Source organism: Pomacea canaliculata, linkage group LG7 (genome assembly GCF_003073045.1).
Source record: "Pomacea canaliculata isolate SZHN2017 linkage group LG7, ASM307304v1, whole genome shotgun sequence".
Classification (NCBI taxonomy): domain Eukaryota; kingdom Metazoa; phylum Mollusca; class Gastropoda; order Architaenioglossa; family Ampullariidae; genus Pomacea; species Pomacea canaliculata.
In genome coordinates, this window is record NC_037596.1 from 5890106 (window position 1) to 5917678 (window position 27573).

The 27573-nt window shown below is 36.9% G+C and overlaps 1 protein-coding gene across 6 annotated transcripts in view; it reads left to right on the plus strand.

Moving 5' to 3' along the window:
- The window catches only part of LOC112567668, a 68937-nt gene that overhangs the window by 21183 nt on the left and 20181 nt on the right, over positions 1-27573 (plus strand). For 4 of the 6 annotated variants that reach the window (XM_025244385.1, XM_025244388.1, XM_025244387.1 and 1 more), the window contains exons 10-27: positions 1197-1241; positions 3684-3731; positions 5044-5088; positions 5766-5810; positions 6410-6457; positions 9447-9494; positions 15241-15294; positions 20249-20311; positions 21390-21437; positions 22771-22818; positions 23602-23640; positions 23838-23885; positions 24661-24699; positions 24915-24962; positions 25777-25815; positions 26038-26085; positions 26914-26952; positions 27114-27161. In XM_025244385.1, the coding sequence (XP_025100170.1) occupies positions 1197-1241; positions 3684-3731; positions 5044-5088; positions 5766-5810; positions 6410-6457; positions 9447-9494; positions 15241-15294; positions 20249-20311; positions 21390-21437; positions 22771-22818; positions 23602-23640; positions 23838-23885; positions 24661-24699; positions 24915-24962; positions 25777-25815; positions 26038-26085; positions 26914-26952; positions 27114-27161 (840 nt within the window). The remainder of the gene's footprint in view (positions 1-1196; positions 1242-3683; positions 3732-5043; positions 5089-5765; positions 5811-6409; positions 6458-9446; positions 9495-15240; positions 15295-20248; positions 20312-21389; positions 21438-22770; positions 22819-23601; positions 23641-23837; positions 23886-24660; positions 24700-24914; positions 24963-25776; positions 25816-26037; positions 26086-26913; positions 26953-27113; positions 27162-27573) is intronic. The other 2 variants (XM_025244386.1, XM_025244390.1) reach the window with 2 other exon arrangements.

Sequence of the window (27573 nt, forward strand, 5' to 3'; positions counted from 1 at the left end):
TCATAATTTTTATAGTTAAGGATTTAGTTTAGGGATGAAGTGTCTGGGGATGAAGTGTCTGGGGATTAAAAGTCTAGGGGATGAAGTGTCGGGGATGAAGTGTCGGGGATGAAGTGTCTGGGGATTAAGTGACTGGGAACCGGAAACTATGAACACTCTGCATATTGGTCATTCCCTTGATAAATTGCAGAGAATGAGGTTTTAAAAATTATATTCTTGAATGTAATAACATCATACAGCGAACCTTGAAAGATTGATGGTAATCGAGTGACCAGAATGACTGGTAATCTACTTCTACTAGTAGCGCCGAGACCGGTCTATGCTCAGTATGCGGTATACTGTGTTATAATGTAAAGTAATTGGATGGCTTCTGTAAACACTCAATCATACAAGGGTTAGGACAGGACTTTGAACGTGACACTGAACACGTCTCTTCCCTTTACTTTACATAGCCCATAATTAATAGGTTTAAACAGTACATTTTTCCTGTTGCCAAAAAAAAAAAACCTCATCTGTGATGAGCAAATGATTGGAAAATATCCTGAAACTACGTCATTGTGCAAATCACACGTGCTGCTGGATGTTCAGATTAGTTACATAATAGGTTTTACAATATCGTTGACAAAAGAATGCATATTTGTGAAAGTATTAATGAAAAAAATGGAAGAATTGGCACGTTGCTCTGACATGCGTAACATTCGCGGAGAGCCTTTTTTTTCAAAATGTTGAGGTCACCTGAACTTACAATCATAGCACGTTTGGGGCCCTCAGAAGTGCAACTTGGCTTTAGACTAAATTCTGGAGTTCATTAAGCAAATTAATGGAGAAGTAGTAAAACATTGAAATGGAATCGAATTATATTTTGTTTTCTATTCCTTGTCTGTCTTACACACAAAGAAAATTAATACTTTATCTGTTACAATATGGAAGCAGTGGTGTAGGAATAGGGGTGGCACCACCCTAAAAAATTTGAATAGGCAAGAATATGAACGTCGTTCACTGTCGGCTTGTTCCTACGCCCCTAAAAAGTGAGTGTGTGTGTGTGAGAGAGAGAGAGAGCTCAGACCACATCCACGCCTAGTCCAATCTATACAGAAGTCGGCAGGATTACATGCTTGAAGCAAAACTGTAAGTAAGCAGATTATCGAGATAACAAAATCACTGAATAATTCTATCAATATTGTCATATGTTGCAGCATCCAAGATTCATAATGTTGCGGCCTGCTGTCAGACGTCACAAGGTAAAAACAAAATGTTACTGTTTTATGTTGTGAAACATCAACTGCAAGCTACTTACTATTAGGATATAGTGACGTGTTTTGTCGTCTTCGAAAACATCTTCGAATAGTTTTAGAATAGGCTTCCGGGTCCTTAGAAGGTCCTTATTTTCAGTGGTCAGACCTGTGTTAATCTTGAATTATATATATATACGAGTGGAATAACTCGATAAAATACGTAAAGTCTGTCAGAAATATCAGAGTTATTTTGGGCACGTCATTATTCTTCGAGAATCATGTCGAGAAGTTTGCAAATCCATGTTTCTCGAACTTCGCAGCGTAGAAGATATCTCTCTGTTGCCTCCATTAAGTAGCTTATATCAGAATTTGTGTTGTCCAGGCTCGATTACTGGCACTATCTCTGTTCATAGATCTTTCTGGCCGCCTGCTTGACAAGCTTCAGAGAGCTAAGAACAATGAAGCCCACTTTGTGTTCTGTAAGCTTCTACGCGATTTCCACTGGCTGCCAATTCGAACTCGCATCAAATTCAAGGTCACCATGCTTTGCTTTCGTGTTGTTCATGGTCTTGCCCCAATCTGAGCACGGACGTGTTTAGGTGTATTGCTGTCTGTCTAAAGAGACCAACGCTTAGCCTCTTGCGAAGTTCTCCGCTGTTAGTCTCGGCGAACCTGAACAATGAATGTGACAAAACTGGAAGCTTTGTAAAAACCTGCCTCGTTTTAGCCGTGAACCGGAAAAAATCGTCTGCCAGCAGTCCAGTCACAAGTTCGTGGTCTAAGCTTGTGTTGCCATACCATCCTCGCAGGTCAGTTTACTCGGCCCACGCCGGTTTTCTCTCTATTTCACGTATCAGACTGAAGACATTTGGCCGTCGCTCTTTCTTCTTTTCCGGCCCCAGTATTTGGAATGGCTTGCCCCGTCTCTCCGCATAGCGGAGTTGGTACATGCCTTCCATTCTGGACTTAGAGCATATCTTTTTTGGAAATTTCCAGTATCACTTGTCCTTCCTGTTGTTCTTTCTCACCCACACTCCCATATCTGTTTTCCTTCATGTTCTTGTATTGCTAACTGGTGCATTATGTGTATTATGTTGCAGGGGCTTAAATGATGATCATGATGATTTTATATTCTACTACTGTCACCACCATCCCTCCTTCGTTCAGTAATTATGTAGCCATAATTCAAAAGCAAAGTATTAAAATTTTAGTTGGATGCATTTTTGCTTTCAAAGGACTAGGTTTAGTTTGGTTCACAGTACAGTACTGCTTTTTTTCTTTCACTTTACCAGATGACATGACCGTACAAAATTTAACATAATTTTATTCGCCAGCCATAGAGTTCTCTCACCTCCAAGAAAGGGATGCTAGAAAGTAAAAAAATGTAGCTTTCCTACTGAGTTACTACCGGCCCTATTAAAGGCCTTTAGTTTGCCACCACTTTTTTTCTTGCAGCCTTTGTTGCTATTGGCCGCTTTGGTGCAGCGTCATCTGGATTCGACTTTCGCGCACCGGTGTTTATAAGTGTTTTCTGGTGAATGTCACATCTACTTTGTTTTCTTTTCGTACTGTTGATATTGCATATTCATCGTATAAGGGACTCCAAGTTGATGTGATTTCTTGGCGTGTTGCCCTTTTTTAAGCACACTCGAAAGGGTCTCCTGGTTAGCAAGTCGCCGTTTTGTGTCAAGAAGAATGCACGCATGATGATGCAAGTACTGCCTTAAACAAATATAAGAGCTAGGGTTATCTCTTTCTCGTTTATGGCCTACATATTGTGTCATTTCGTGCGGATCGCAGCTTTAAACCCTATACAAACTGCTCAAGACTTTCTGTGGGCTCGGTCTCCGCCTTATCAACTCTAATGGAAATGTAATGTAACCTAAAGCAGGAGGTCGTGTTTTGTTGACAGGACATGAACTATCTCCCTTCAATATGGGCTTGGCTTATCGGTAGTCTCTGTTCCTTTTTAAATCAATACATAAAATGGGTATGCCTGAATAAACAATAGTTAGATGAAGTCACATGGGCTTTAGAGCTTTTGTGTGCCTGATCTTGCGCTTTGAAGCTCTAGTGAGCTCGAGTGCGCTCTTAGCAGGACGGCGAGATCAAAAACTCGCACCGATGCCTGGAAGGATATAGGGAGTTGGCAGATGAATAGTGGTATTGGTGACGGGAGAGCAAGGGATAGGGAAAATGACAATAAAAGAAAGCAGGGCTACAGTAAGAGATGGGAAAACAGAAAACAGTGGGGTACGAGATTTCATATTGTCTGTTGCCATTCTACTCAGTGTTCTACCCCACAGTTCAGAAGCATACAATAATATATGAGTGAGGGAGAGAAAAATATGGAATAGTTTGTAGAAGTATTTATAATATTTAAAATATTTAATCAAATCCACGTAGAGATAGATTCATATGAAATGTACAAAAAATTTCGTTTTTCAGGTGTATGTAATATGAATTTGAGACCAGCGAGCGCTCAGACATCAGAAGGTAATGTTGTTACACGTTTCGGTAGTTACATTTTGTGTGCATGTAATAAAACAAAGGGAACCGGGCGCCCGGTGGTGTAGTGGTTAAGTAGTATATATTTAAAATATTTAATCAAATCCACGTAGAAATATATTCATATGAGATGTACAATAAATTTCGTTTTTCAGGTGTATGTAATATGAATTTGAAACCAGCGAGTGCTCAGACATCAGGAAGTAATGTTGTTACACGTTTCGGTAGTTACATTCTGTGTGCATGTCATGAAAGAAAGGGAACCGGGCGCCCGGTGGTGTAGTGGTTAAGACACTCGTTTGTCGCCACTGCAATGAAGGGCTCTGGGATCTGATCTCTTCTCGGGACTCTCTCTGCATGTGACACCTGTTCGCAGGGCTGTACGTCGGGGGTTTTCTCCGGGTATTCAGGTTTTCTCCCCCTCCCTCTTCTACCATAGTACTAAATCACCTCAACGCGAAAGCAGTTCCCAACTAAGTCTGGGAGTTCCACTTTATATATTATACGTTATATATTACACATGTTGCAACATATCTTTATGTAATGTAATAGAAATACACAAAGTCATGATGTCATCCTCCTGTTAGGAGCCGATAGCCTAAACAAAATATTCGATTCGATTCCCCCTCCCTCTCCCCCATAGTGCAAAATCACCTCAAGGTGGAAGCAGTTCCCAAATAAATCAATCAACCAACCAACCATGAAACAAAGGAACGAACTACAGAGGATTCAGCTACTTTTAAATTAAGGTACTCATGTCATAGCTATACATGTGTGTTTATGTGTGTGTGCGAGGGGAAGGATTTCTAAACCAAATCAAACATTTTCCCTACATTAGTACAATAAGCTGTTATTAAAATGCGTTTTGTGCTACAAAGCATGTAAACAAATACTTTTAAAAGATACCTTTTTTTTTTGCATTACCGTAAGCTATATATAAAAATTATACCTATCTAAATTACCAAATGTTTTGTGAAAACCGATGCTCACCGTGTCTTATTTTCGATCTAAAGTGCATTGCAGCACAGAGCTCGAAAAGATAGAAGAAGAAATAGGAGGCACAAAAGAAAAAAAAAAGAAAAAACCTGGAGGCCTAAAATAATGTAATAGAAAATGATAGAAGATATAAGGGGAAAAAGACAAAAGAATAAAATGTTAAAGCATTCAGTGAGATATAACAAACAAATCACAAAAACAAATACAATGCTTAAATGTGCTTTCCTTTATAACAGAGACAATTAGAAATAGTTGAAAGCGGTTCTGATTTTATTTGATGCTGATACTGTTAATAATGTTTCAGTTTTGGAACGTAATGTTCCGTGTCCTAGATGCGGAAAATCTGCAAGTAAGCCTCGCTTTCTACCTGTCTGCATTTACTGGGACTGTCGTTTTCTTTGCTGGCTTTCTTTCCCCCTCTATTTGACTGTTCTTAGATATTGTTTTATACCTAGATTTACCAGCAGAAAATAAGGTGGAACAGATAAATTAACAGTGCGTAGTAAAAGTACGGCGAACTCATTATTTAAATACACTTTGTGTTAAGAAGCATTTATATGTATAAATATATACTTCTTTTTAAGTTTTTCAAAAATCAATTTTATGTAATAATCTACATGTTGATCAAATTAGTTAAGACCTTGCCTCATTTTGATCTACAGCCTATGAAGTCTAAGTTGTGAAAAGTGAAAAGACTGAAACAAAGCAAAACACCCCCACCCCCCAAAAAACCCAAAGAAACAAACACAAATGAAAAAGGAGAAATGAAGAAAAAGCAAGCGTAGCTGAATAATATGATAGCTTGAATTAAAAAATTGAATGAAAGTAAAAGGTTAAAAACGAAAGCAAGAAAATATCAAAAGAGTACAAAGAAAAAAAGGAAATTTTTATAGAAACATTTTATCAACAGCGGGCAATTGATAGTAATTATTTATATGCTTTATAGGCCTTTGTAAATGTAAGGTAGTTGAAAATAGTTCCTTTTTTCTTGCCACTGATACTGAGCAACAATTAATGATGTTTCAGCTCGTGATCGCAGTCGATCGCCTTGCAACTGCAAAAGTTCTTGGTGTAAGCCTTTTTCATAGTCTATCGACATTATGCTTTGAATTATCGTCTTCATATTTTCAGCTTTCACTAAATCATTAGGGTTGTATTTACCTGTTTGGTTGTTTTTCTTTAACTGATCTGTATTTGTTTCTGCTTCTCGGGATATGTGTTAAAGCTTTTCGCAGAAAAGGAAAACAATTAGTCCAGGAAAATTTGTTACGAAATCTTAAAAGTACAACAAGTGCTTTATTAATCAAATTTTTCTTTGAAACATACAAAAGCTATTTCTTCTCATTATTTAATATATTTTGTAACTACCAATTAAAAAAATTACATAAGAAAAATTTGTATTAAAAGTCGATATAGATTTTCCGCTTAAGTTCAAATCATGTAAGTAGCTTGCACAAAATATGAACTTTTTTAATTTTTTTTTTTTAAAAAGGTAGAGTTTTGTAGTGTGCATTTTCCCCAAGAATGCATAATCTAATTGTACAGTAAGCAGTCGCTTAGACGAGAAGTTGATTTACTGTATTCTTTAAACTGTCTGTTACGTCTGGCCCCGTTTTTCTGTCATTTAACCACCATCGACGCTTTCTTAAATGCACATTTTATTTGTTTAGCGGCGAGCTCCTGTCGTCCAGTGTCCGATTTGTCTTACACGAGAGAAGGTAAAGGAAATGTTGTTGGATACTTATAGAGCTAAAAAGCTCCTTCTTGTATCTGAACTTTTACAATTTACACCTGTTAAGCGATATTTCTTATACTATTCTTTCTGTGCTGCTTAACGTATTCGTTGTGCGACGAATAAAGCAGTTTTACATAGTAGTTTTGTATTCTCTTTAGTGAAAATATTTTTGGGACATAAATTCCTATAACGCTTTTTGACCTCACGATACGTAGTTCTGTTTCCGCAATTTTTCTCTTGTTTCCTTATTGCTGTATTATCTTTTCCGGCCTAACCTCTTGATTTTAACTGCATAATGTGTTGACTAATCATCTTTTCTCGTAAATCACCATCTGTATCCATTCCTTTTTATTGTTCTACTTTTTTGCTTATTGAATGTACATTTGTTTCCCCGACTGCCGGCGTGTTTCTCTGGTTGATGATAACATCTTATAATTCAACCACAGTTTAGAGTCATGCTGATAAATTGACACAGGTCACAGTGCAGACATTTACATCTCATAGTGTCTGTATAACTTGATGACATTCACGGTCATTATTAAGTAAAAAAAAAAAAATTAAAGAAACATAAAATTTGTTGTCATCATTATCTACAATGAATATAAAATTCTCGTATCCCTTTCAACACGCTCACACACTGCCTACAAGCTGTGAACGCGACCAAAGACGATAGTCCTTGCTGCAGTAAGGCCACACAGCAAATGATAGGTTTTTATTCCCAATGCTTCTTTACTAACAAACTTGGGGACTAACGCAGATTAACTTTTTGAATCTTTTGGGTGTATGCGTTTCTCGATAATTATGGTATATAGCAGCCATAAATATGTTTTTGAAATGAATGAAATTTATTTCAATATAAGACATTATTGTTGCGATTATTTACTTCACTGCATTTATTTCTACATTTAATGACTTTCACTGCATTTCTATGTCTTAACATATATGTCATAGTAGCGAAGATATAAACCCAAATAGTAATCATTGCTCACACAAAAATATTAGTTATGCCTTCTCCTCCCCCCACATTACTATCACTATGTGTTCATGCTGTCAAAAAGTTTATAAGAATTTATGTCATAGCAATGAATACTTGTAATTCTATGCCTACAAGCTTCTGGTTCTTTCCTTAGAATAGGTGCATAATTTGCCATTTACATATTTCAAAAACAATTTTGGGTTGTAAGCATTTTCCAGGTTCATAAGACATTAGAGTTGCACGACTTTTCCAGTCAAATTATCAGAATATTCAAAACATTATAAAGTTTTGTGAGCGTAGAAAGAGGCACTTTTTAATTTTTTTGTTAGATTTATGGGGTCAGTAAATATTTTATATGCATCAAATTATTTGTCAGCAAATCTCTGGCAGGGTTTTACTCAGATAAAAAAAAAAACATAAGCCCGCGAGTGTGTGTGTGTTTTGCGTGTGTGAGATTTTGTAGGTGGGTCAGGTCACCTGCACTAGCATTTTAAAATAATATTTTGATGATAACATTTATTATTTTAATACAACCATAAGCTGTTCTCCGATTTAATTAAAAGCATGTTTGAGGTTGTTGACCAGCATTTAAAAAATAAAAAGTATTAGAATACTCATTTCTCAATAGACTACATCAGCGGTTCTCAACCTTTTACATGTGGCGACCCCCCTGACGAACACCGGTACGTCCGCGACCCCCTTAGCCAGGTAGGTCGGTGGAAGAGCGGGGGGGTGGGGGGGGGAGCCTTAGCTAACCTCGAACGCCGCGTCGAGGAAATCAACAACGGATAACAAAGTTCGTATCTGCAAGAAGTATAACTGTTAATGAAATTTTACTAAAGCAAATTCTGTGGTGCTAATAAATATTATTTTATTGGACACTCACTTTGATTAATGAGAAGGTTAAGCCTGCTTGCTGTAGCATAGAGAAGCGAACCTGGGTGCGATGTTCGTACCCACTGCTATTCGCATCTCAGCCTCTGCGTCCACACGATTTCTGTATTGAGACTTCAGTGCAATGCTGAAATCCTTGCTCACACATATATGAAGTTGAAAATGGCAGCAGAACTTTCATTGCTTTCTCAGAAGGAGAGGATATTCACCGTTGATGCTAATCCAGAATGTTGGCACTGGTGTGTTTGGAAGACCATTTTCAGGGATTGGTCACTCGAAAGGTCGATGAGCTGCTCTTCTTCTTCCGTGGACAACCCGCTTGTGCTAGGATCAGCCAGAAATGGATTACGAATCCAATCGTATTTAGTCACATCAATTTCAGCGAAATAATGCTGAAACCTTTCTTGCAGTCCGCTTAGATGGCAATAATTACTTCTTCACCTGATCAAGATTCAAATTGTCAGCCTTGCACTTACACAAGCACGGAAACATATCAAAAATATTTTCTTGGAGTATCTTCTGCGTCCACAACGAAATGTTTCGGACGAAAGCATTCATCTTGTCAGTTGTTTGTAATATGGTGGTGTCCTTCCTTGTCTGGTCATGGCCTTCTGTCAGGGACCTAGAGTACTAGGACTGAGCACGTGCGAATGAAGGGTGTGAATGATGGACGTTTCCTGAATGCGTGCCTTTTAGATGTTTTTAAAAAAAGAGAGGTGTGACTGGAGAGGGAGAGGGAGTCAGCGATGAGAGATTGGGGAAGAGAGAGGGCAAAAGGTGAGAGGAGGGAGATTGGAGGCTTAATTGTTGAGGGGGGATTGTGTTTTGAGTTTTGGAAGTGAGAAGTCACTGCATTGCCGAGACAGTGTACTTGAATAGGGAGAAGAGATTTGGAGTTTGATCGCCCTCACCACTCGGTTACACAATGTAAACTAATTTCACTAATACCAGTATAAGAAACTTTTTTAAAAAATGACCACCTTCGCGACCCCCTTGTAGGCACGTCGCGACCCCCCAGGGGGTCGCGCCCCACAGGTTGAGAACCGCTGGACTACATGTTTATTCATATTGCTTATTAAAATGTGGTCATTCTTTTGTTTAGTTTGCTGTGCCCAAACTTCACCTTTTGATTTACAACAAATGATCGAAGGTAAAAAAGACATTTGGTGGTAGCATTTTAGATCTACGCAGAAAAATTGTGTTATTTACAGCTTAGAAGCAATAATGGCAGGTAATACATTCAAACAATGCTTTCACACCAATCTATCCTCTTTAACCTATGCGTAGTGTGATGATAGCTTTCTTTTAGAAACAATAGAGGTTTTTTTTATATATTATACACAATGTAGCTGATACCTTTAGGATTGTAACCTGTGGTTCTTAGGAGAATGCTTGCTCTCAATCGTCAATTATGGCGTCCTATAGCTGATCTTCCCCTGATCAAACACTGGCCAAACACTTCCACATTGCACAATCAGCAATAAGACTCAGAATAGCGTCAAGATCATGTTCACAACACTTTTGCAGAGTCTTTATACTGTAGTTTAGGGCGACCAGTGGTTCTCTCAGATGTCACTTTGCCAGAATACATTTTGGGATGCGCGGACGATACGTTCGGTGGACATGTCCTGTCTTTGGCTGCCTGCGTTGTCTAAGCAGAGCAAACATGCTGGGAAGGCCGGCTGAAGACGGCATTGGATACTCTATCTAATCCTCTTCGTGCATCAGGTTGCCCATAAGGCCTCAACCAGAGTCCGCCACCGATGTCGATCAGCTGAAGCCCGCTCTAGGTGACCCCATGTCCAGCCCTTTCCTTTAATCTCCCTTTCTACTGTTCTTCTTCAAGTTTCCGTTGGGCTTCCTCGTTTTCTTCGGCCGTCTGGAGTCCATCGTAGGGCGATTCTGGAGAGGTCTGCTGTCTGCTGGCTTCTCTGATCCATCGTTCTTTCTTCTTCCGCTGGAAGCCAAGTATTTTCTTTCCTGTTTCCCGTAAGACGCGATTGAAGTCGTCTAAGGTCATCTCTTGTTGGTCTCCTAGTGCCTGGAACCTTTTCTTAACTTCCATAGCAAAGGCCCGTTTGGTGGCTGGATCTTTCAGTTTGCCGGAGTCCACTCTCTGCTGACGTGCCTGTTTTCCTCGCGATCGACGTAGCTTCAGAGAAACTGCTGCTATCATAAGAGTGTGGTCACTGGCAATGTCTGCTCCTCTGTAGGCTCTGACATCTTGAAGTGAGCTCCTCCATTTTCGGCTGATGATGACATGTGTTCTTTGTGATCCCATCTGGTGATGTCCACGTTGCCTTGTGGATGTCTTTGTGTTGGAAGAGTGTGCCTCCAATCAGTAGATTGTTTTCTTCACAAAAGTCTGCCAGTCTTTCCGTTGTCATTGATGGTTCCGATTCCATGTTTGCCCATGACATGATCCCTGCAGGTGTTGTCACTTCCCTCCTTGGCATTGAGGTCGTCGATGATGAGCAACATATCGTGGGCTCGAATGCTCTCCGAGGTTGCCTGGAGCTGATTGTAAAAAGCATCCTTGTCTTCTACCTCGGAGTCTTCTGTTGGTGCATAGCAAGCTAGTACTGTCAGCTTGGTGTACTTTGAATGGAATCTTGCTCTCAAAAGCCTGGGTCCATAAGGCTTCCATTCCAGCAGTGCCTTTTCCGTTTTCTTGTTGAGGAGTAGAGCTACTCCGTCAGAGTGCTGGCCGTCTGATCTTCGAGAGAACAAGATGGGAAGTCCTGACGGTAGTCTCATCTTTCCGGTGCCGGTCCATCTGACCTCACTGACTCCCAGGATGTCCAAGTTGTAGTTGCCAAACACCTTGACTAGTTGGAGCATCCTGCCAGTCTGGTACAAGATCTGGACATTCCAGCATCCCACCCTCAACTTTTGCCTCGGCTTCGGTAAATCCACTGTCGGGGCGCCAGCTCCCTCTCGGGTTTGGCTGTCGTCCGTCATAAATCCAGTCACCTGGCGTGCTTCATTACTTTCGCCAATCGTAGCGAGTATTCTGGTTTTGGTTTCTGTAACATCTGTTTTTTACATGGTAAGGTTGTTAGCCCTAGCACAACCTAATTTACCTCTAGGTCACGTGTCCACCTTAGTCGCCTCTTACGACATGCTTGGCTAGCAAGCACACCCCGGAGTCCCACAGGTGATTGGATACTATGTTAACGATTTAACAATTTTTGTCTCAAGTAGCTTTCAGCCAGTCCTTCACATTAGTTCTTTTGCTTGCCTCGGCGTCAACCGCCCTCATAGCGTAACCCTAGAGAACCGTCTTCGGCAAGGTGTTATGTCGGACGACAGTGAGGGTTTGTAACTCGCTATTGCTTCTCGCCATCAAACCGATATTGTCTCCAAAGTGGAGGTTACCTAGCGACCCACCAATCTTCGATGACACAAAAAAGTTTGATCATTTTGGGTATATCCTAAATGATTTTCTCCAGGTATATGTTTAAAAGCAATGGGGACAGAGGAAGCCTTGGCGCACACCAAACCGTTGTTGGGAAGAGCTTGGTTGTTAAAGAGTACAGAGTTCTTGGAGGTGTCGTACAGTTCTTTGATGGTACTTACAAGACTTTCTTCCACGTTGAAGGTCCGTAGCCAATTGCTTAGCCCATCGTGACATACTCTATCGAAAGCCTTCAAAAAGTCGATAAAGTTATGGCAGAGATCCTTACCATGCTGCAGGTGTTTTCTGATGAGGACCCGAATTCTAAAAATTTGTTAAACAGTGCTCCTGCCGGCACATAATCCGGCATGTTTCTCTACCAGCAGCTCCTTATAAACATCAGATAATGGAGGACTATTCGTTCAGTTGTTTACACTTTTCCCCGTTCCACGGTTTTATTCCCTTTTCTCTCCTGTCGTCTTGGTTGGTTTCTTCAATTTTTCCCAATCATTATTATAATTGTTATAATTAGTATTTTTACTGTGGAATGCGCTTGCTTATAGGGCTGGTATGTGGCACAAAGAACGTTATTATTATGATAAGCAAGCTATGTAATTTCTTTTATCTTTATAGCCTGCCCAAAGGTGTGTGGTCCTGCACACGAACTTCAACCGATCGGTCATAACGTTTCTTCTGCGGGGTTTCTCCCATATTTCTTTTAGGGGTTTTATATTTGGTGGCATTCATCCTTTCTTCACAGCCAATACCCCTCTTCCGCAGTTCGGCTTGGTCGCCAACACGTAAGCACCTTTGCCGGTACTTCCATACGCAGAAACCCTTGCCAAACGATGCCTGTGAGAATCACGATTTTCTGTAGGAGGTAACTCCCTTAGAATTTCTGTCTCCAAAGATTACCAACATGGCTGTGCTACCATGTGCCTTTGGCTAGGTAGAAAGTAGAGTAGGGAAGAGTACGCTTGCGTCGATGAAATCTATGCCGTTTCGTTGTACCACACAGGGTTAATAATAATAATAATAATAATAATATAATAATAATAATAATAATAATAATATAATAAAATAATAATAATAATAATAATAATAATAATAAGGTTGTTTGCATAGCCAAGCCCTATGAACAAGCTTATGACACTTTACTACTTGTTATAGCAACAATAGGGGGAATTTGAAGAAACCAATCAAGACGATAGGAAAGAAAAGGGGAATAAAGTGTGGAACGGGGGAGGGTGCGTTATTCAAATCTAGGTTGGCATCATTTTGACGACCGCACTTAGAATACACGTGAACACTTGCGTCGGAAGGATGCCGAAGAAGTAAGCAGACTGTTATAGCTGCAAATTGTTTGTGAAGAGTCATATCAGCAGTGACGATGAAACCAAGATTAATGGTATTGGGTTGGCAGATAATCGTAGATCGAGTTTGTCGTTTTGAAAAGGGCTTCTTTTTCATCGTCATTAAGTTTCAGTTGTTTTCAGTCATCCATATTTTTTACATCGCTTATAGAATACTGTATAGTGATGATTGTAGAGTAAGACAATAAGATGGGTCCGAGGGCAGAGCATTGAGAAATCCCGCAAGTAAGTGGCACAGGATATGACAGATGATTATCAACAAACATTGTAAGTGTCCTCAGTAATCAAACTATGTCATTGAAGTGCCTGAGATGACTTTGAAGGAGCGTAGATTGTATTAAATGCGACATACAGTTCAAGAAGATCGAACAGAAACATCACCTCTGTCGTGGTCAGGCAATGTCAGTTGCTACTTTAATAAGAGTAGTCTCGGTACTACGAAAGGGGCAAAATGCTGACTGGGTAGTGGGAAATGAGAGTTGTATCGAAATGGCTTTTTCAGTCACATTAGAGATCAAAGAGACGTAAGCATCCAGAATGTGTTGAAGAATATGTCTCAGGAGAAAGACTTAAGAGAGATAGGTGTTTGATTTGAAGAGATTATTAGTATGTATCTGTAATATAACATACATTTTTGTAGTTGATATACTTTCTTTACTCAAAGAATATTTCTTGTAACGGCATTGATTCTATATGCTGTTAACATTCAAAGAGTATGATTTTTAGTTTCAATACTTATGACAAATGTTTTCTTCTTTTATTGTATCTATAATAGAGATGCATCCTCTAAATAAATATTGGATAGCATTGTTAATTCTATAGAAGGCTGCGTGTTGATCTTCTTAGTTGTATCAAGCGTACAGTCTAGGAAAATTTCTTTACATGACAACAACTTTTACAGTTATAATTAATACTTTTAGGTACACAAAAATAGAAATAAATACCTAAACAAGTACTGAGAGCTTAGAAAATATTTTGTGCTTTGATAAAACATTAAATTTTTTAAAACTCTATGGACACATGATAAGTGAGCAAGGAGAACCATCTAAAACTAATATCACTAAAATAAGCTAGAAAAAACCTGCACTATACACATCTAAATGCAGCAGCTGTTTTTCTTTACTCTGTGATCAGTTTGGTTCAAATTACTTAAACAAACTATCAATGGAAGTTTTTTTTTTAAATTTTCAATCCAGCCATTTGACTTGGATTCTAAGATAATCTTTGAACCTTTCTAGAATTGATAAAGGAAGCAAAACGAGAGACAGAAGAAGAAAATAAAGGAACAGTGAAAACAAAAATAAAAAATTGAAAACAGTCGAAGATAGATAAGGAAAAAAAAACCTATTATGAAAAAAACTATACTATCACCCAAAACTAAATAAAAAATCATTGGTGTTTCTTGATTTTCTTGTACCGGCCTTATTTACTTATTTTCGATCTGACGTTGAATATCTTAGTATTGATACTTGTTTTTTAATTTGTCTTTTCTAATATCCAAACCATAGCTATAAAGTGTTCTCGATTTCATTAAACGTATTTTATTATTATATCAGTATTATATTCACAACAGGACAGACTTTCCGTGCATAGGCTGTTAAAGAAGGTATTTGGATACTTTATACAGGAAGTACAAAACTCGTCTGATAAAGAAGCAGATCTGCCCTTTTTAATTTTTTGATTGATTTAGTATAACTTAGGGTTCAAACCAAGACTATTGCCATATTTTTAGTTAGAAGCGTTTAGACAGACGATAAGTTTTCAAATAGTGCATGGATTAAAGAAAAAGGGTGAAAGGTAGACAGAAGAAGCTAAGGGATAATAAAATAGAAAGAAGAAAGAAAGGAACGAATGAAAATAAGGACAGAAAAACTAATTACGTGAAGTAATTTAAAGAATGAATGCAATAAAAAAAATAATAAAATACTATTAGGAAAAAAAGAAAAAAAATATTTTCTTCAACAAAATAACTTAAATAATCAGCAAAGTTTTACGATTGGCGAGAAATATTCATACGCGAACTTTTCACTCTTTAATTTTTTTTTGTAGTTACTGTACTTCTCGTAATCGATTTTTGTGACTCATTTCTTCATGCTGATGCTAAACAACTGATAGAAATGTTTCAGTTCATGAAGAACAAAGTCCACCATGTGAAAACTGTAAAGCACAACAAATTGCCGGTAAACATTTTCTTCATCCTACCTCTAATTAATTTGAATCATTGTTAACATATGCTTTGTTTGTCTCTATACATATTTAACATTCGGGTTTTTCGCATCTTTGCATTTTTTATGGAGTTTTGTATTTCGTCTGCTTGTTAAATATTGGTTTGTTTCCCTTCTCGTCAGTGTGCGTATTTGTGTGATTTCTAGACGGCCGAAGAAAATGGTAGTGTACTTTGCTACAGTTCACAGATATTATGATGTACTGAACAGACATTTTACGGTAACAATAATTATAAGCTGAAAGATATGAGGGAGGAGAGCATTCACAGTGACGGAAGGCAAGGATAACGGTTTTAAACTGAATACGATAATGTAATGGAAGCCAGTGCAGTTCTTTGAGGATTGTGTCGCGTATTCGTGCTTTGATTTCCACAAAAGTATTGCTGAATTGCTTTAGACCTTCCGCAAGCAAGCAGTCTGTTTTGGAGATATACAAGCTGGTACTTGCAAACTAACGTTGGAAGATAAAATTCTAGCTGCCTAAGTCAGAGAGAAATAAGAACGAGTACAGCCAATTTTCCGAAGTTCCAGTAAGGTTGCGCGACAAATAGAGATGTTATAAGACTGCAATTCAGCGGCTTGACTCGCCATCACATTCACTTAACTTGAATGTAGAATTATGTCTCTTTGCCAAGCGGGCTTGACAGTGACTGCTCTCTGCATTTTTTGTGATCCTTAGTCTTCTTTCTGTCTTTGCCGGTTATTTTCGTCAATCGCGATCTGAACTGTTCATCGGTGTTTTTGTTTTGCTTCCTGCTTCTGCTCGGGATTGCTTTTTGTCCCTGCGCCCGCATAATTTTGTCGACTATTGATCTCCACTTCACTCACTGCAGATTCTACAATTTCTCATCTTCAAACCACTTCGCTACATTTTGGATAATAGATCTACATGTATCAGCAGCATGTACCTTCTAATGTCTTGTGAACTCATTTTCACGGCTGTTATCTTGAGGGGACGTCAGAGAGCTTAGATGTAGAGAGGGTTCACTCGTGACCGCGGGAAAACTCGTCGGTTAGAGTTATCTTTCGTAATTGGATGCTACGAAACAACACGACACAAGGCGATCGTCAAACACCGGGGATGCGGAGGTGGAGATTCGAGCCCGACTGGCGAAAGCCAGCCAGGCCTTCGCCTCACTCAGGAGCACATGGAAGGCAACAAACATCAGCCAGAAGATCAAACTGAGAATCTTCAAGTCAAATGTTATCAGCACCCTCCTTTACGGATCAGAATCATGGAAGATGACCAAAACCATCAGTAACAAACTGTCAGAACGCCAGATTTAAATCAACCTCAAAAGAAAAACGTTTCCACAATTTCCCAAAGGACGAAGAGAGGTAAGCTACAAATTTATTCTCAAATTACGATCCATAAGTGTACTGTAGTTGAAAGCAGTCTACCACAACGCGTTTGCTTGATTTCTATGATTATTAAAACGACTTTACTGATTATACTGTGAAACTGTGTGACGAATTCTCACTTATCTGATTAGAAACCTATTTAAATTTGTTATAGTATTTTCATTTAAGGCATTCATCACTGGGGTGAGGTGTTATAAAAAATTTGTTATTAATATATTGAAAAAATTATTACAACAGGTGGAAAATATGATGAACTTTACGAGAAGGAAAGATTTTGACCATCTTACACCATCTGATGTGTATGGAAAAGGATACTGTCTTTGCTCGGATCATTTCGAGGAAAGTCAGTACAACTGTCAAACCCCCAAAAAGTCTTGTCTGGAATGCAGTACCCACAATTTTCGCCCATTCCAAATCCACCATTCAAGGTTGGATAATTATGATTATTAGATAATGATATATTCCAATATATACTTAAGCCATATTTTACATCATGGGCCTTTGTTTCTGTCATATTTTATTTTTTTAATTAACATTTTATCATGAGGAGATCACTCTAACTGGCACATAAGGCTAATGATGAATCATAGCTTGCATCTGGGCATAAAGAGTTTCTCTGTGACACTTTGCAATGGTTGCACACTGTTGAGAACACCCTCATCCAATGCACTACCTTGTCTGACAGGGTGGAAGATGACTGTGCAGGCTCTTCTGAGCTTTTTGATGAGCTTCAGACAAATCATGGTATTTCATTACTTCTTACAGAAAAAACTGAATCACGACTGCTTAGAAGACTTTTTTTTTCTTGCTTTCAGGAAAGAGGGAGCATCTGCATAATCCCACTGCAGAACAGTTTAGATTATTCTTCCGTCAGATCATGATTGAGAACCTGTTTCATCACAGTAGTGGAATAATTGCCAGAAGGACAATGACAGCTCTTTATTGACTCTGACATCTGTGACCACTGACAACAACAGGACATAATGATATGTAATGTAGATATTGACGAGAATGACTATGACCATGACATCGATTGTTTAAATGACAAAGACATTATTGATTAAAGTAAATATCACTTTCAATAATTTTGATGATAACTGTAGTGACCCTCTAGCCATTTTCTCCATACAACCACCACCAAAAAACAAAAATTCTGAGTGAGACAGTCAACGATATTAGAGTGTACATGTTGTAAAAATGTTTGACCAGTTACTTCCTGGAAAAAATTAAATCTCAGTTGATTCGACTTTTTGTGGGAAAGAGCTAAAAAGCATTGACCTCTGTTGTCCACATGGTGCATGTGATCTGAAAGGAAGTGTGATTAATCTATTTATCAATGTTTTCTTTGAAAGATAGCTTTGTGTCCTTTTTTGAAAAAGGAGCAAAAGAAATAAAAAAATGTTTAAAGTTACATCATTTGTAGCTTTTAAGCTAAAGTAGTTAAAATTATTATAGAAAGTGTGAAAGAAAAAATGTTATAAAATCTTCATTTAAAGTACATGTGAGAATGATCCCTTTTGAGTACCTGCTTGCTGTATATTTCATACTAAGCATAGCTGTTATTTTAATTGTCAACCAATGTTCTTACAACAAGGGATATGAATGTATATAAATATATACATTATTATTAATAGTAGTATTATGATTGTTATTAATTATGGATTTGTGTGAGAATTTATTGCCCATGCTTGTATGTAAACAGAAATCTATATGTCTCAGTATATGTGAGCAAGTATTCTGAATGTGGCTTGTTTATATTCATGTGTAATTCTGTTTTTTAACTGCTTTTCTCATATTAATAAATTCTCATAAATTAGATTTTTATGGATTTTAAATAAATGCAAATTTGTGCTCATGGATGTGCTGTTTGAATTTATAAAAGTTATCCTTTTAAATATAGTCAGCTGTCATACATGTATTAAAACTCTCCCAAACTACCCTCATCTAAGCAATTCTCATCAATAAAAAGACACAAAAATCTGTTCTTAGATAAAGGTCATTTGATATCGCAAACTCCTAGACATTTTACTCCAAAGTAAACAGTGCTAGCGACGACTTTGTTTAGTAGTGGTTGATAGTAGCAACTCGGCCGTAGCATCTTTTCGAAGGGACGCAACTCCGTCACTACTTTTCTTAACAATAAGGATAAAGAAGGAGTGCACCCTCTCTACATCTAAGCTCTCTGGGGACGTCTCTGCCTGCATTCTATGTGCTCGCCAGACATGGGTAGCTGCGTGTCTGCTTGTCTTCGTTGGCTCTTTGGACTTGCATCCGTACATGGATTGGGAATCTTAAGCTGTACACACTGTGATTGTGTCTTCTGAGATTTGCAAAATTGTTTAGCACACAGCTGCCTGTAGATACCGTCTCGCCAAGAATTTCTTACTGTTATCATTTTGATAATGTGTTCATTTTTGTGTGCATTATTTTCTTTTTCATGCATTTCTGTTTGTTGCAATGTTGTTGTATAATTAATACGTTTGGTGTGTTTTTGAACTTATTTTTATAAAATCTGTTACTTATTTGGTAAAGGGCATTGAGTTGACTCTGCGGTTGAGAAATTTACTATACTTTATAGTAATCTGCTTTAATAATAATAATAAGAATAAGAATAATAACTGCTTGACTGGACATCCGGGGATGCCTCGTTTTAGCCAACCATCCAGAGCACCTTGATATTTCAGCTCTTGCAGCTCAGTGGCTAGGCATCCCTCATGTGCTAAATGTGTGGCATTTTTTTGACTGTCAAAGTGCACTGACAGTTCCTATGACTTTTTTTATCCGGGGGTTGGGTTGTTTGACTGAGTATCTAGAAATGGAATTGGTTTACAAACAAAAATCTTTTCTCGCTTTATTGTTAAATGATGAATTTAAAATATGTGACTGTTACCTTAAGTGCATGTGTTGTTTGTTTATATTTTTAAATATTGTATTTTTTTATGTTATATATCTGTCAAATAGAATAAATTAAAAAATTAAAATATGTTATAATGTGAACAGTCACACTTGTTTTTAATTTCTGTCTGACCTTCAAGGACAGTACATGTTTGGTTCGCAGCTAACATTTTCGTAAACCTTCCTTAGTAAGTTTATTTGACAATATACATTATCTACGTGAAATGTTTGACAGTAAAGACAATAAAATTTAGTCAATCATTAAAGTATACTTTGTTGCTTTTAAAGTAAATACATTTTTAATAGATAAAGTTGCAACACTCTTGTATTTCAGACGCTTATTTTGTTTGGTACTGAAGGTGAACTATTATTTAATCTGTATAGCAATCCGATGACTAAATGTATTCTGATTTGATTTGATTCTGCTACAGCTGATCTTCATCTGCATGCAGATGATGATGTTTTGGTTACTAAAGCAGGTTAACTAAAACAGTCTATAAATAGCGTAGAGTTAAGTGCGGTGAGACAGCTGACGAAACAGAATGGTTGTTTTCAGTATCTGTTTCATTGTTTAACTGTAATTTTATCATATATCTGTCAGTGTCTAAAAGTTGAATTGTCAGTTTACATTTAACACCTTTCTTTTCCTTAGCTACTAGTATCCAGAACGCACTAGATATCCTTTCCAAGAAGAAGGATCTAACTGAGACAGATGGTGGGTTGTTTGCATTTTGTCCCTCAAAGTTTAGTGTTGTAAACATAACAGTGATGTCAGTTAAGATAGTACGCGTAATCAAACAATATTTTTTTTTTATCAACCTCTACTTATTCTCGATGAGACCACACTAAATTACCTTTGTTTCATAGTTTAACATATTTTCATTTTCTAAAATATTCCTGAAACTAATACTACTAAGAGACATAAATGATTAGAACATATTAATACTTTTGCAGAACCAAATTATTCATTTTATTCAGTATTAAAGAAATTCGAATATTATGCGACAACTTATTTAATATCTAGGGTGCATGAAAATCAGTTATAAATACTAACCTGAACGCTCATAACTCAGAAAAATCATTTACGTGCATGCTGTTTAAAAAAGCACTTTGAAAATTTACCTTTAGATAATAGAGATATGAGGTAACCTGAACATCTACACTATTTCGTGCATTTAAGTAAGCTGTAAATAAAAACTGTCTATATATGAACATGTATATAAATGATACAGCTGTACTTCTTTACCTCTCAATCATTTAAGTTCACTTTACTAACAGCTCAAGGAAACACGAAAAAGCATGAAAATATAAAGACTAAACCACGACCAGGGCTTCTGCTAAGGCTAAATTCTTTGGGGTCCCAGGGACCCCTTCTTTAGATTTGTAAGGGGTCCTTGTTCTTCGCCCAAATTTGAAGGGGACCCCATTGACGAAAATTGAAGGGGTCCTACGAACTTTTAATGCGTACTGTACGCAATTTTTTGCGTAAGCAGAAGCCCTGCACGACTAATATCAATGAGAAGTAAATACATACTTTAAAATTTTTATATTAAATTTTCTGTTGGCTTTTTATAGCAGCGACTAGACTTTTATAAATACATGTTGACATACAATATCTTATATGTCTGTTATATTGTTACATATGCTATATTGCAACAGTGTGAATTAAGCATAGATGGGTTAAGCCTGTAATATGTTTAATAAAATAAATGGAAAATAAATGTTTTCGTGCATCCAAGAAAGTCCAATCATGAGCAATGGATGTAACTAAACAGCGCGTGATTTTGTTTCAGTTGCCGGTACAGCCATGCAATATGAATATTCGGCCTATAGTAGTTCACGTAAGCATGACATCTGTCTGGCTGTTTGACTATTTTTTTTGTTGTTGTCCTTTTGTCAGTTTTCTCTTCCTTTGATCCTTTCTCGTAGTCGTTCTCTCCTCTGTCTTCCTGATTTGCTTCCGACTTGTTTCTTTTTCGCCAAAGTTTCAGTATCTGCTTGATTTTCTTCAGCCAGGTAAGCTTGGAATAACACACTAATAACATCAATATTTTGTCGTATTTTCCGGACTAATGATGACGCGGTTTACTGTGTGATTTGACGTCACTCGAAGGTAAATAACAATTGATGTAGTAGCGCAATCTGGAGTTGTCTTGGTAAGTGCGCAACCACACAGTCAAACCAACAGGGTGGAGCTATTCTTCACTTTTCTAAGAGCACTTACACGTGTTCTGGTTTTTTGTTTTAGCAATGTAGCTCAAGACAATCACATGTAATAGGGGTGAGCTTAAATTGATGACACATTATTCTAGTAGATAGAAACTAGGAATACTTGAAATGATACATTTTTACTGGAGAGTTGTAAATATGATAGGAAGAGTTTCTTGTTGCTCTGGGGTGTTTTGGTTAGTTCGTTGATTGTTGGTTTTTAATGCAATAGCTTTCGCCTTTTTAACTTATTCAAGATTCCCAAGCACACTTGCTATTAGGTTCTTTACTCCTTTAACACAATCCTGACTTACTCAAATCTCAAATGTCAGTTTAAGCAGAGCATATGCAGTTGCTCTTGACTACCGATTAGAATTATTAACAACTAAAGTTTTTTTTAATAACTTCAACTCAAAACAATGTACTGTTTTAGGGACGAAACTGTTGCGTTGTATTTGAAATTAATTGTCTACAGTTACGCACATTGCAGTTTATTTCTTACATAATGTCACGGAAGATACATCATCATTAAGCATCATTTAGTTTACAAAAACACTAATTTTTGAGTTTATCTTATTCGGAAATAAAATGTCACAAATAAATGTCACAAATAAAGCGCAACAGAACAACTTCGAGGAAGCATTATTTGCAGCGTGATGTTGAAAACTTGTTTCATAAACAACAAATGTAATGGCACTGACGTCTTCATTGAAAAACTTCAAGATTCGACTAGGCATCAAGTGCACATTATAAAATAGAATATAATACATTTTATATAATAGAATAGAGTTCAAATACATTTGTCTGATTTGTGGCACTAGCAGCACATTCTTAAATACGCGCGTGAGCAAAGACATATCCGTACCTACTAAGGATGGGTTTAATGGTAATCATTGAAAGGAAGAAGCTTTGAGGAATTTTGTTGCTTCTATCACAAAACTGAATACTGCTGTTTTCGTATTTCAGGTCTAGGAACCCCTGAGAAGTGCGAAGAATGTGCTAGACGGGCCAATTGTGAGTATTTCCCTGCCACTAACTGTATTTGTGCAATTCTTATTACATTATAGTAATTTTATTTACTTCTTACTACTTTCATACCATCCTGTTTTCTAATATTCTTATTAAAGTAGTAAAAAAACTATGATCTAAATACGCGTTAAATGCTTTATAACACCGCCAAAGCTACCACTTTTCTTACCTTTAAAACCAAGCTTAAGCTCCCTTTAAAATTTTTAAATTGTCATTTAGGAAATTAATTTTGGAATTAAAACGAAAGTCTGTTTATTACCTTGCCGCGCTGGGTGAAAAAAGAATGAGTAACAGAAAGGGCTCGTAGACAGATATTGTGGACAAAAAACATGCACGTACGTAGTCAACGAGCTCCGTCAATGAGTGTGGAATCCTCTCCTTATTTTCCATCACCATCATAAGCTTAGAACTTTTATATATTTGATTTATCCATACATCCTTTTTATAAATTCATACACCTATTTAAACCTTAAGGCATTTGTTTTTTAATCTTATTTTAGAGAAAAGGAAAATCACGACAGTGATAGGAAAAAAAAAGTAAATATTCAGAAATATTAAAACTCGATATCAAGACATACGGAGTTGAAGAGACATTGATTACTTGTGTCGCCATCTTAAAAGCCACAAGTTTGAGTATTATCTCCTGCTGTATTTGATAATAACTATTTTTTTCCCTCCGCATGCATGTGAAGAAGAACGTTTCGTGGTAAAATAAATTATGATATAAGAAGTGCAGCTTTCCTCATACAGAGCAATAACTTGTTACAGGCACGTGCCAGCTTGAAACCTTCTCGCAGACCTCGCCAGGTTAGAATATTTCGATTTTTTGTGTGGTTGGCTATTTCTTTGTCATGAACAAGTATTCACCATTACATACGTGCGAGAGCAAAGACATATCCGTACCTAATAAGGATGGGTTTAATGGTAATCATTGCAAGGAAGAAGCTTCAATAAATTTTGTTGTTTGTATCACAAAACTGAATACTGCTGCTATCTTATTTCAGGTCTAGGAACCCCTGATAAGTGCAAAGAATGTGCTAAACGAGCCAGTTGTGAGTATTTCCCTGCCACTAACTGTATTTGTGCAATTCTTATTACATTATAGTAATTTTATTTACTTCTTACTACTTTCATACCATCCTGTTTTCTAATATTCTTATTAAAGTAGTAAAAAAAACTATGATCTAAATATGTGTTAAGTGCTTTATAACACCGCCAAAGCTACAACTTTTCCTGCTTTAAAAACCAAGCTTAAGCTCCCTTTAAAATTTTTTGTATTGTTATTTAGGAAAATAATTTTGAAATTAAAACAAAAGTCTGTTTATTACTTTGCCGCGCTGTGTGAAAAAAGAATGAGTAACAGAAAGGGCTCGTAGACAGATATTGTGGACAAAAATCATGCACGTACGTAGTCAACGAGCTCCGTCAATGAGTGTGGAATCCTCTCCTTATTTTCCATCACCATCATAAGCCTAGAACTTTTATATATTTGATTTATTTCTACATCCTTTTTATAAATTCATACACCTATTTAAACCTTAAGGCATTTGTTTTGTAACCTTTTTTTAAAGAAAAGGAAAATCACGACAGTGATAGAAAAAAACAAGTAAATATTCAGAAACATTAAAACTCGATAACAAGACATACGGAGTTGAAGAGACATTGATTTCTTGTGTCGCCATTTTAAATGTCACAAGTTTGAGTATTATCTCCTGCTGTATTTGATAAAAACTATTTTTCCCTCCGCATGCAAGTGAAGAAGAATTTTCATGGTAATTATGATATAAAAGTGCAGCTTTCCTGATACAGAGCAATAACTTGTTTCAGGTATATGCCAGCTTGACACCTTCTCTCAGACCTCTTCAGGTTAGAATGTTTCGATTTTTTGTGTGGTTGGCTATTTCTTTGTCATGAACAAGTATTCACCATTACATACGTGCGAGAGCAAAGAGATATACGTAGATACTAAGCACCGAAGAAAAGTTTTAATTGTAATTTATGCAGGAAAGAAGTTTTCAGGAATATATTGTTGCTGTCTTCACAAAACTGATTGCTGCTGATGTCTAATTATAATGTTTCAGCTCTTTTAACCCCCGAGAAGTGTGAAGAATGTGCTAAACGGGGAAAATGTAAGTCTCTGTCACCACACATATATGTGCAATTTTTATAACTTTGTAGTAGTTTTCATTGATTCATACTACTAACATACCCCCGTGCTTTCTTTAAGTCTTACTGAAGTATGAAAAGAAATATGACGTGTATACGTATAACTTAAGACCATTATTTTTGCTTCGGAAACATCTCCTCGACTACCAAATTACTTCTTTAAAATCATCATATAATCTACTTTTATATGACTTGTTTAATTATTTATAAATTATTGATTCTAAATCATTTTTAAAATTGTGCTGCGCTGTACGACAAAGATGAGTAGCAGTCAGTGCTTGTAGACAAGAAATTGTAAAAAATAATTGTGCACGTGCAAAATAAACAAGTTAAGGCACGGATTGTGGGATTAGTTTAATAATTTCTATTGTTATCATAAACCTAGAACTTTTTAAAAATTTTCCCAATGTTCATCTGTAATTCCATTCGTCTATTAATTCATACACCTGTAAAAAAGCGTCATAACAGCTGTTCATTTTAGTCGGATTAGCTGTAGCATACCCAAAACCTTTTTTCGGAAAGAAAAGAAGCATCACGACAGAAATAGAAAAGTTACTATGTAAATGTTAAGAAACATCGATATTCGATATATTCAGTCACACCGATTCCAAGTTTTCGTATTTTTTTAAAGTTGCAAGTTTATTGTCGGTTTTATTTGATAATACGTTTGACGTTTTTCGCCTTCGTGTACAAGTAAAGAAGAACGTATCATGGTAAGAGAGATTACGATGTTCTTAAAAAGTGCAGCTTGCTTGAAATAGAACATTTCTTGTGCAGGCCCTTGCCAGCTTGAAACCTTCTCTCAGACCTCGCCAGGTTAGAATGTTTCGATGTGTTTTTGTGTAGTTAATTATTTCTTGTGTCACGAACAAACAAGTATACATCCTTACATACATGCGTGAACGAGAGATATATCTACCTACTAAGCCCTTCGAGGAATGGTCTTAACTGTAATTACTGCAAGGAATAAATGTTGAGGAAAATTGTTGCTGTATTCACAAAACTGATTACTGCTGATGTCTAATTATACTGTTTCAGCTCTTGGGAGCCCTGGCAAGTGCGAAGATTGTGCTAAACGGGCCAAATGTAAGTCTTTTTCTGTGTCACCACACATATGTGTGTAATTTTTATAACTTTGTAGTTGATTTCATTATTTCATACTATTCACTTAATCCTCTGCCCTCTGGAAGTCATACTAAAGTTTGAAAAAAGATATGATGTGCATACTAATAACTAAAGACAGCTAGTTGTGCTTCTAAAACACCACCGCGAATATAAAATTACTTCTTTAAAAGCAGCGTATAATGTACCTTTTACATGAATTGTTTATTATTTACAAATAATTAATATAAAATTATTAATATCCTGCGTTGTACTAAAAAAGATGAGTAGCAGTCAGTGATTGTAGACAAAACATAATAGTGCACGTGCAAAATAAACAAGCTAAGGCAAGGACTGTGTGATCAGTTTCATAATTTCTGTTGTTGTAATCAACTAGAAATTTTCTTATTTTCCATAATTTGTATCTGTTCATCCATACGTCTATTGATTCAACATCTTTTCAAGTGGAACAAACATAGAATAAAAAGCATCATTAATAAAAGAGATCCGTTTTAGTCGGATAACATGTAGAACACCAAAATCCTGTTTCAAAGAAAAATCATCACGAAAGCAATTAAAGAATCACCTTGTAACTATATAGAAACATCGAAACTCGATATTAGCAAATAAAAGATTAAGTGACTAACCCTAACCCTGATTCTAAGTGTTGCGATCTTTAAAGTTAAGAGTTTGCGTATTACGGCACGTTTTATTTGATAAAACACTCTGGACTTTATTGCTTTTGTGTGCAAGCGAGTAAAAATGTTTCATGGTAATGTGGCTTTCTTGACACGAAACAATGTCTTGTTCCAGGCACGTGCCAGGCTGAAACCTTCTCTCAGACCTCGCCAGGTTAGAATGTTTTGATTTGTTTTTGTGTGGTTAAATATCTATCTACTGAGCCCCTCGAAGAATGGATTGAATTGTAATCATTGCAAGTAAGAAGTCTTCAGGAATATTATTGCTGTCTTCACAAGACTGATTGCTGCTGATGTCTAATTATCGTGTTTCAGCACTTGTAACCGCCGAGAAATGCGAAAAATGTGCTAAACGAGACGAATGTAAGTACTTTTTGTGTGAGTACACATGAGTGTGTGATTTTCATAGCTGTGTAGTGATTTTCGCTAGTTTATACCACTGTGATACCCTCCGGTTCCCAGTCACTTAATCCCCAGACACTTCATCCCCGACACTTCATCCCCTAGACTTTTAATCCCCAGACACTTCATCCCCAGACACTTAATCCCTAAACTAAATCCTTAACTATAAAAATTATGAAGTCAGCGAAAAATTTAATTGAAATTCAAATTCAAATCATGCTATTAACTTCAACGTCATTTGAACATCTACAACATTAGTTAAAGTTGATATAAGCTAGTAAATTTAATGTTCTTCAACAATATGATATGAAAATTGTTCTTGAGTGTCGGGGATGAAGTGTCGGGGATGAAGTGTCGGGGATGAAGTGTCGGG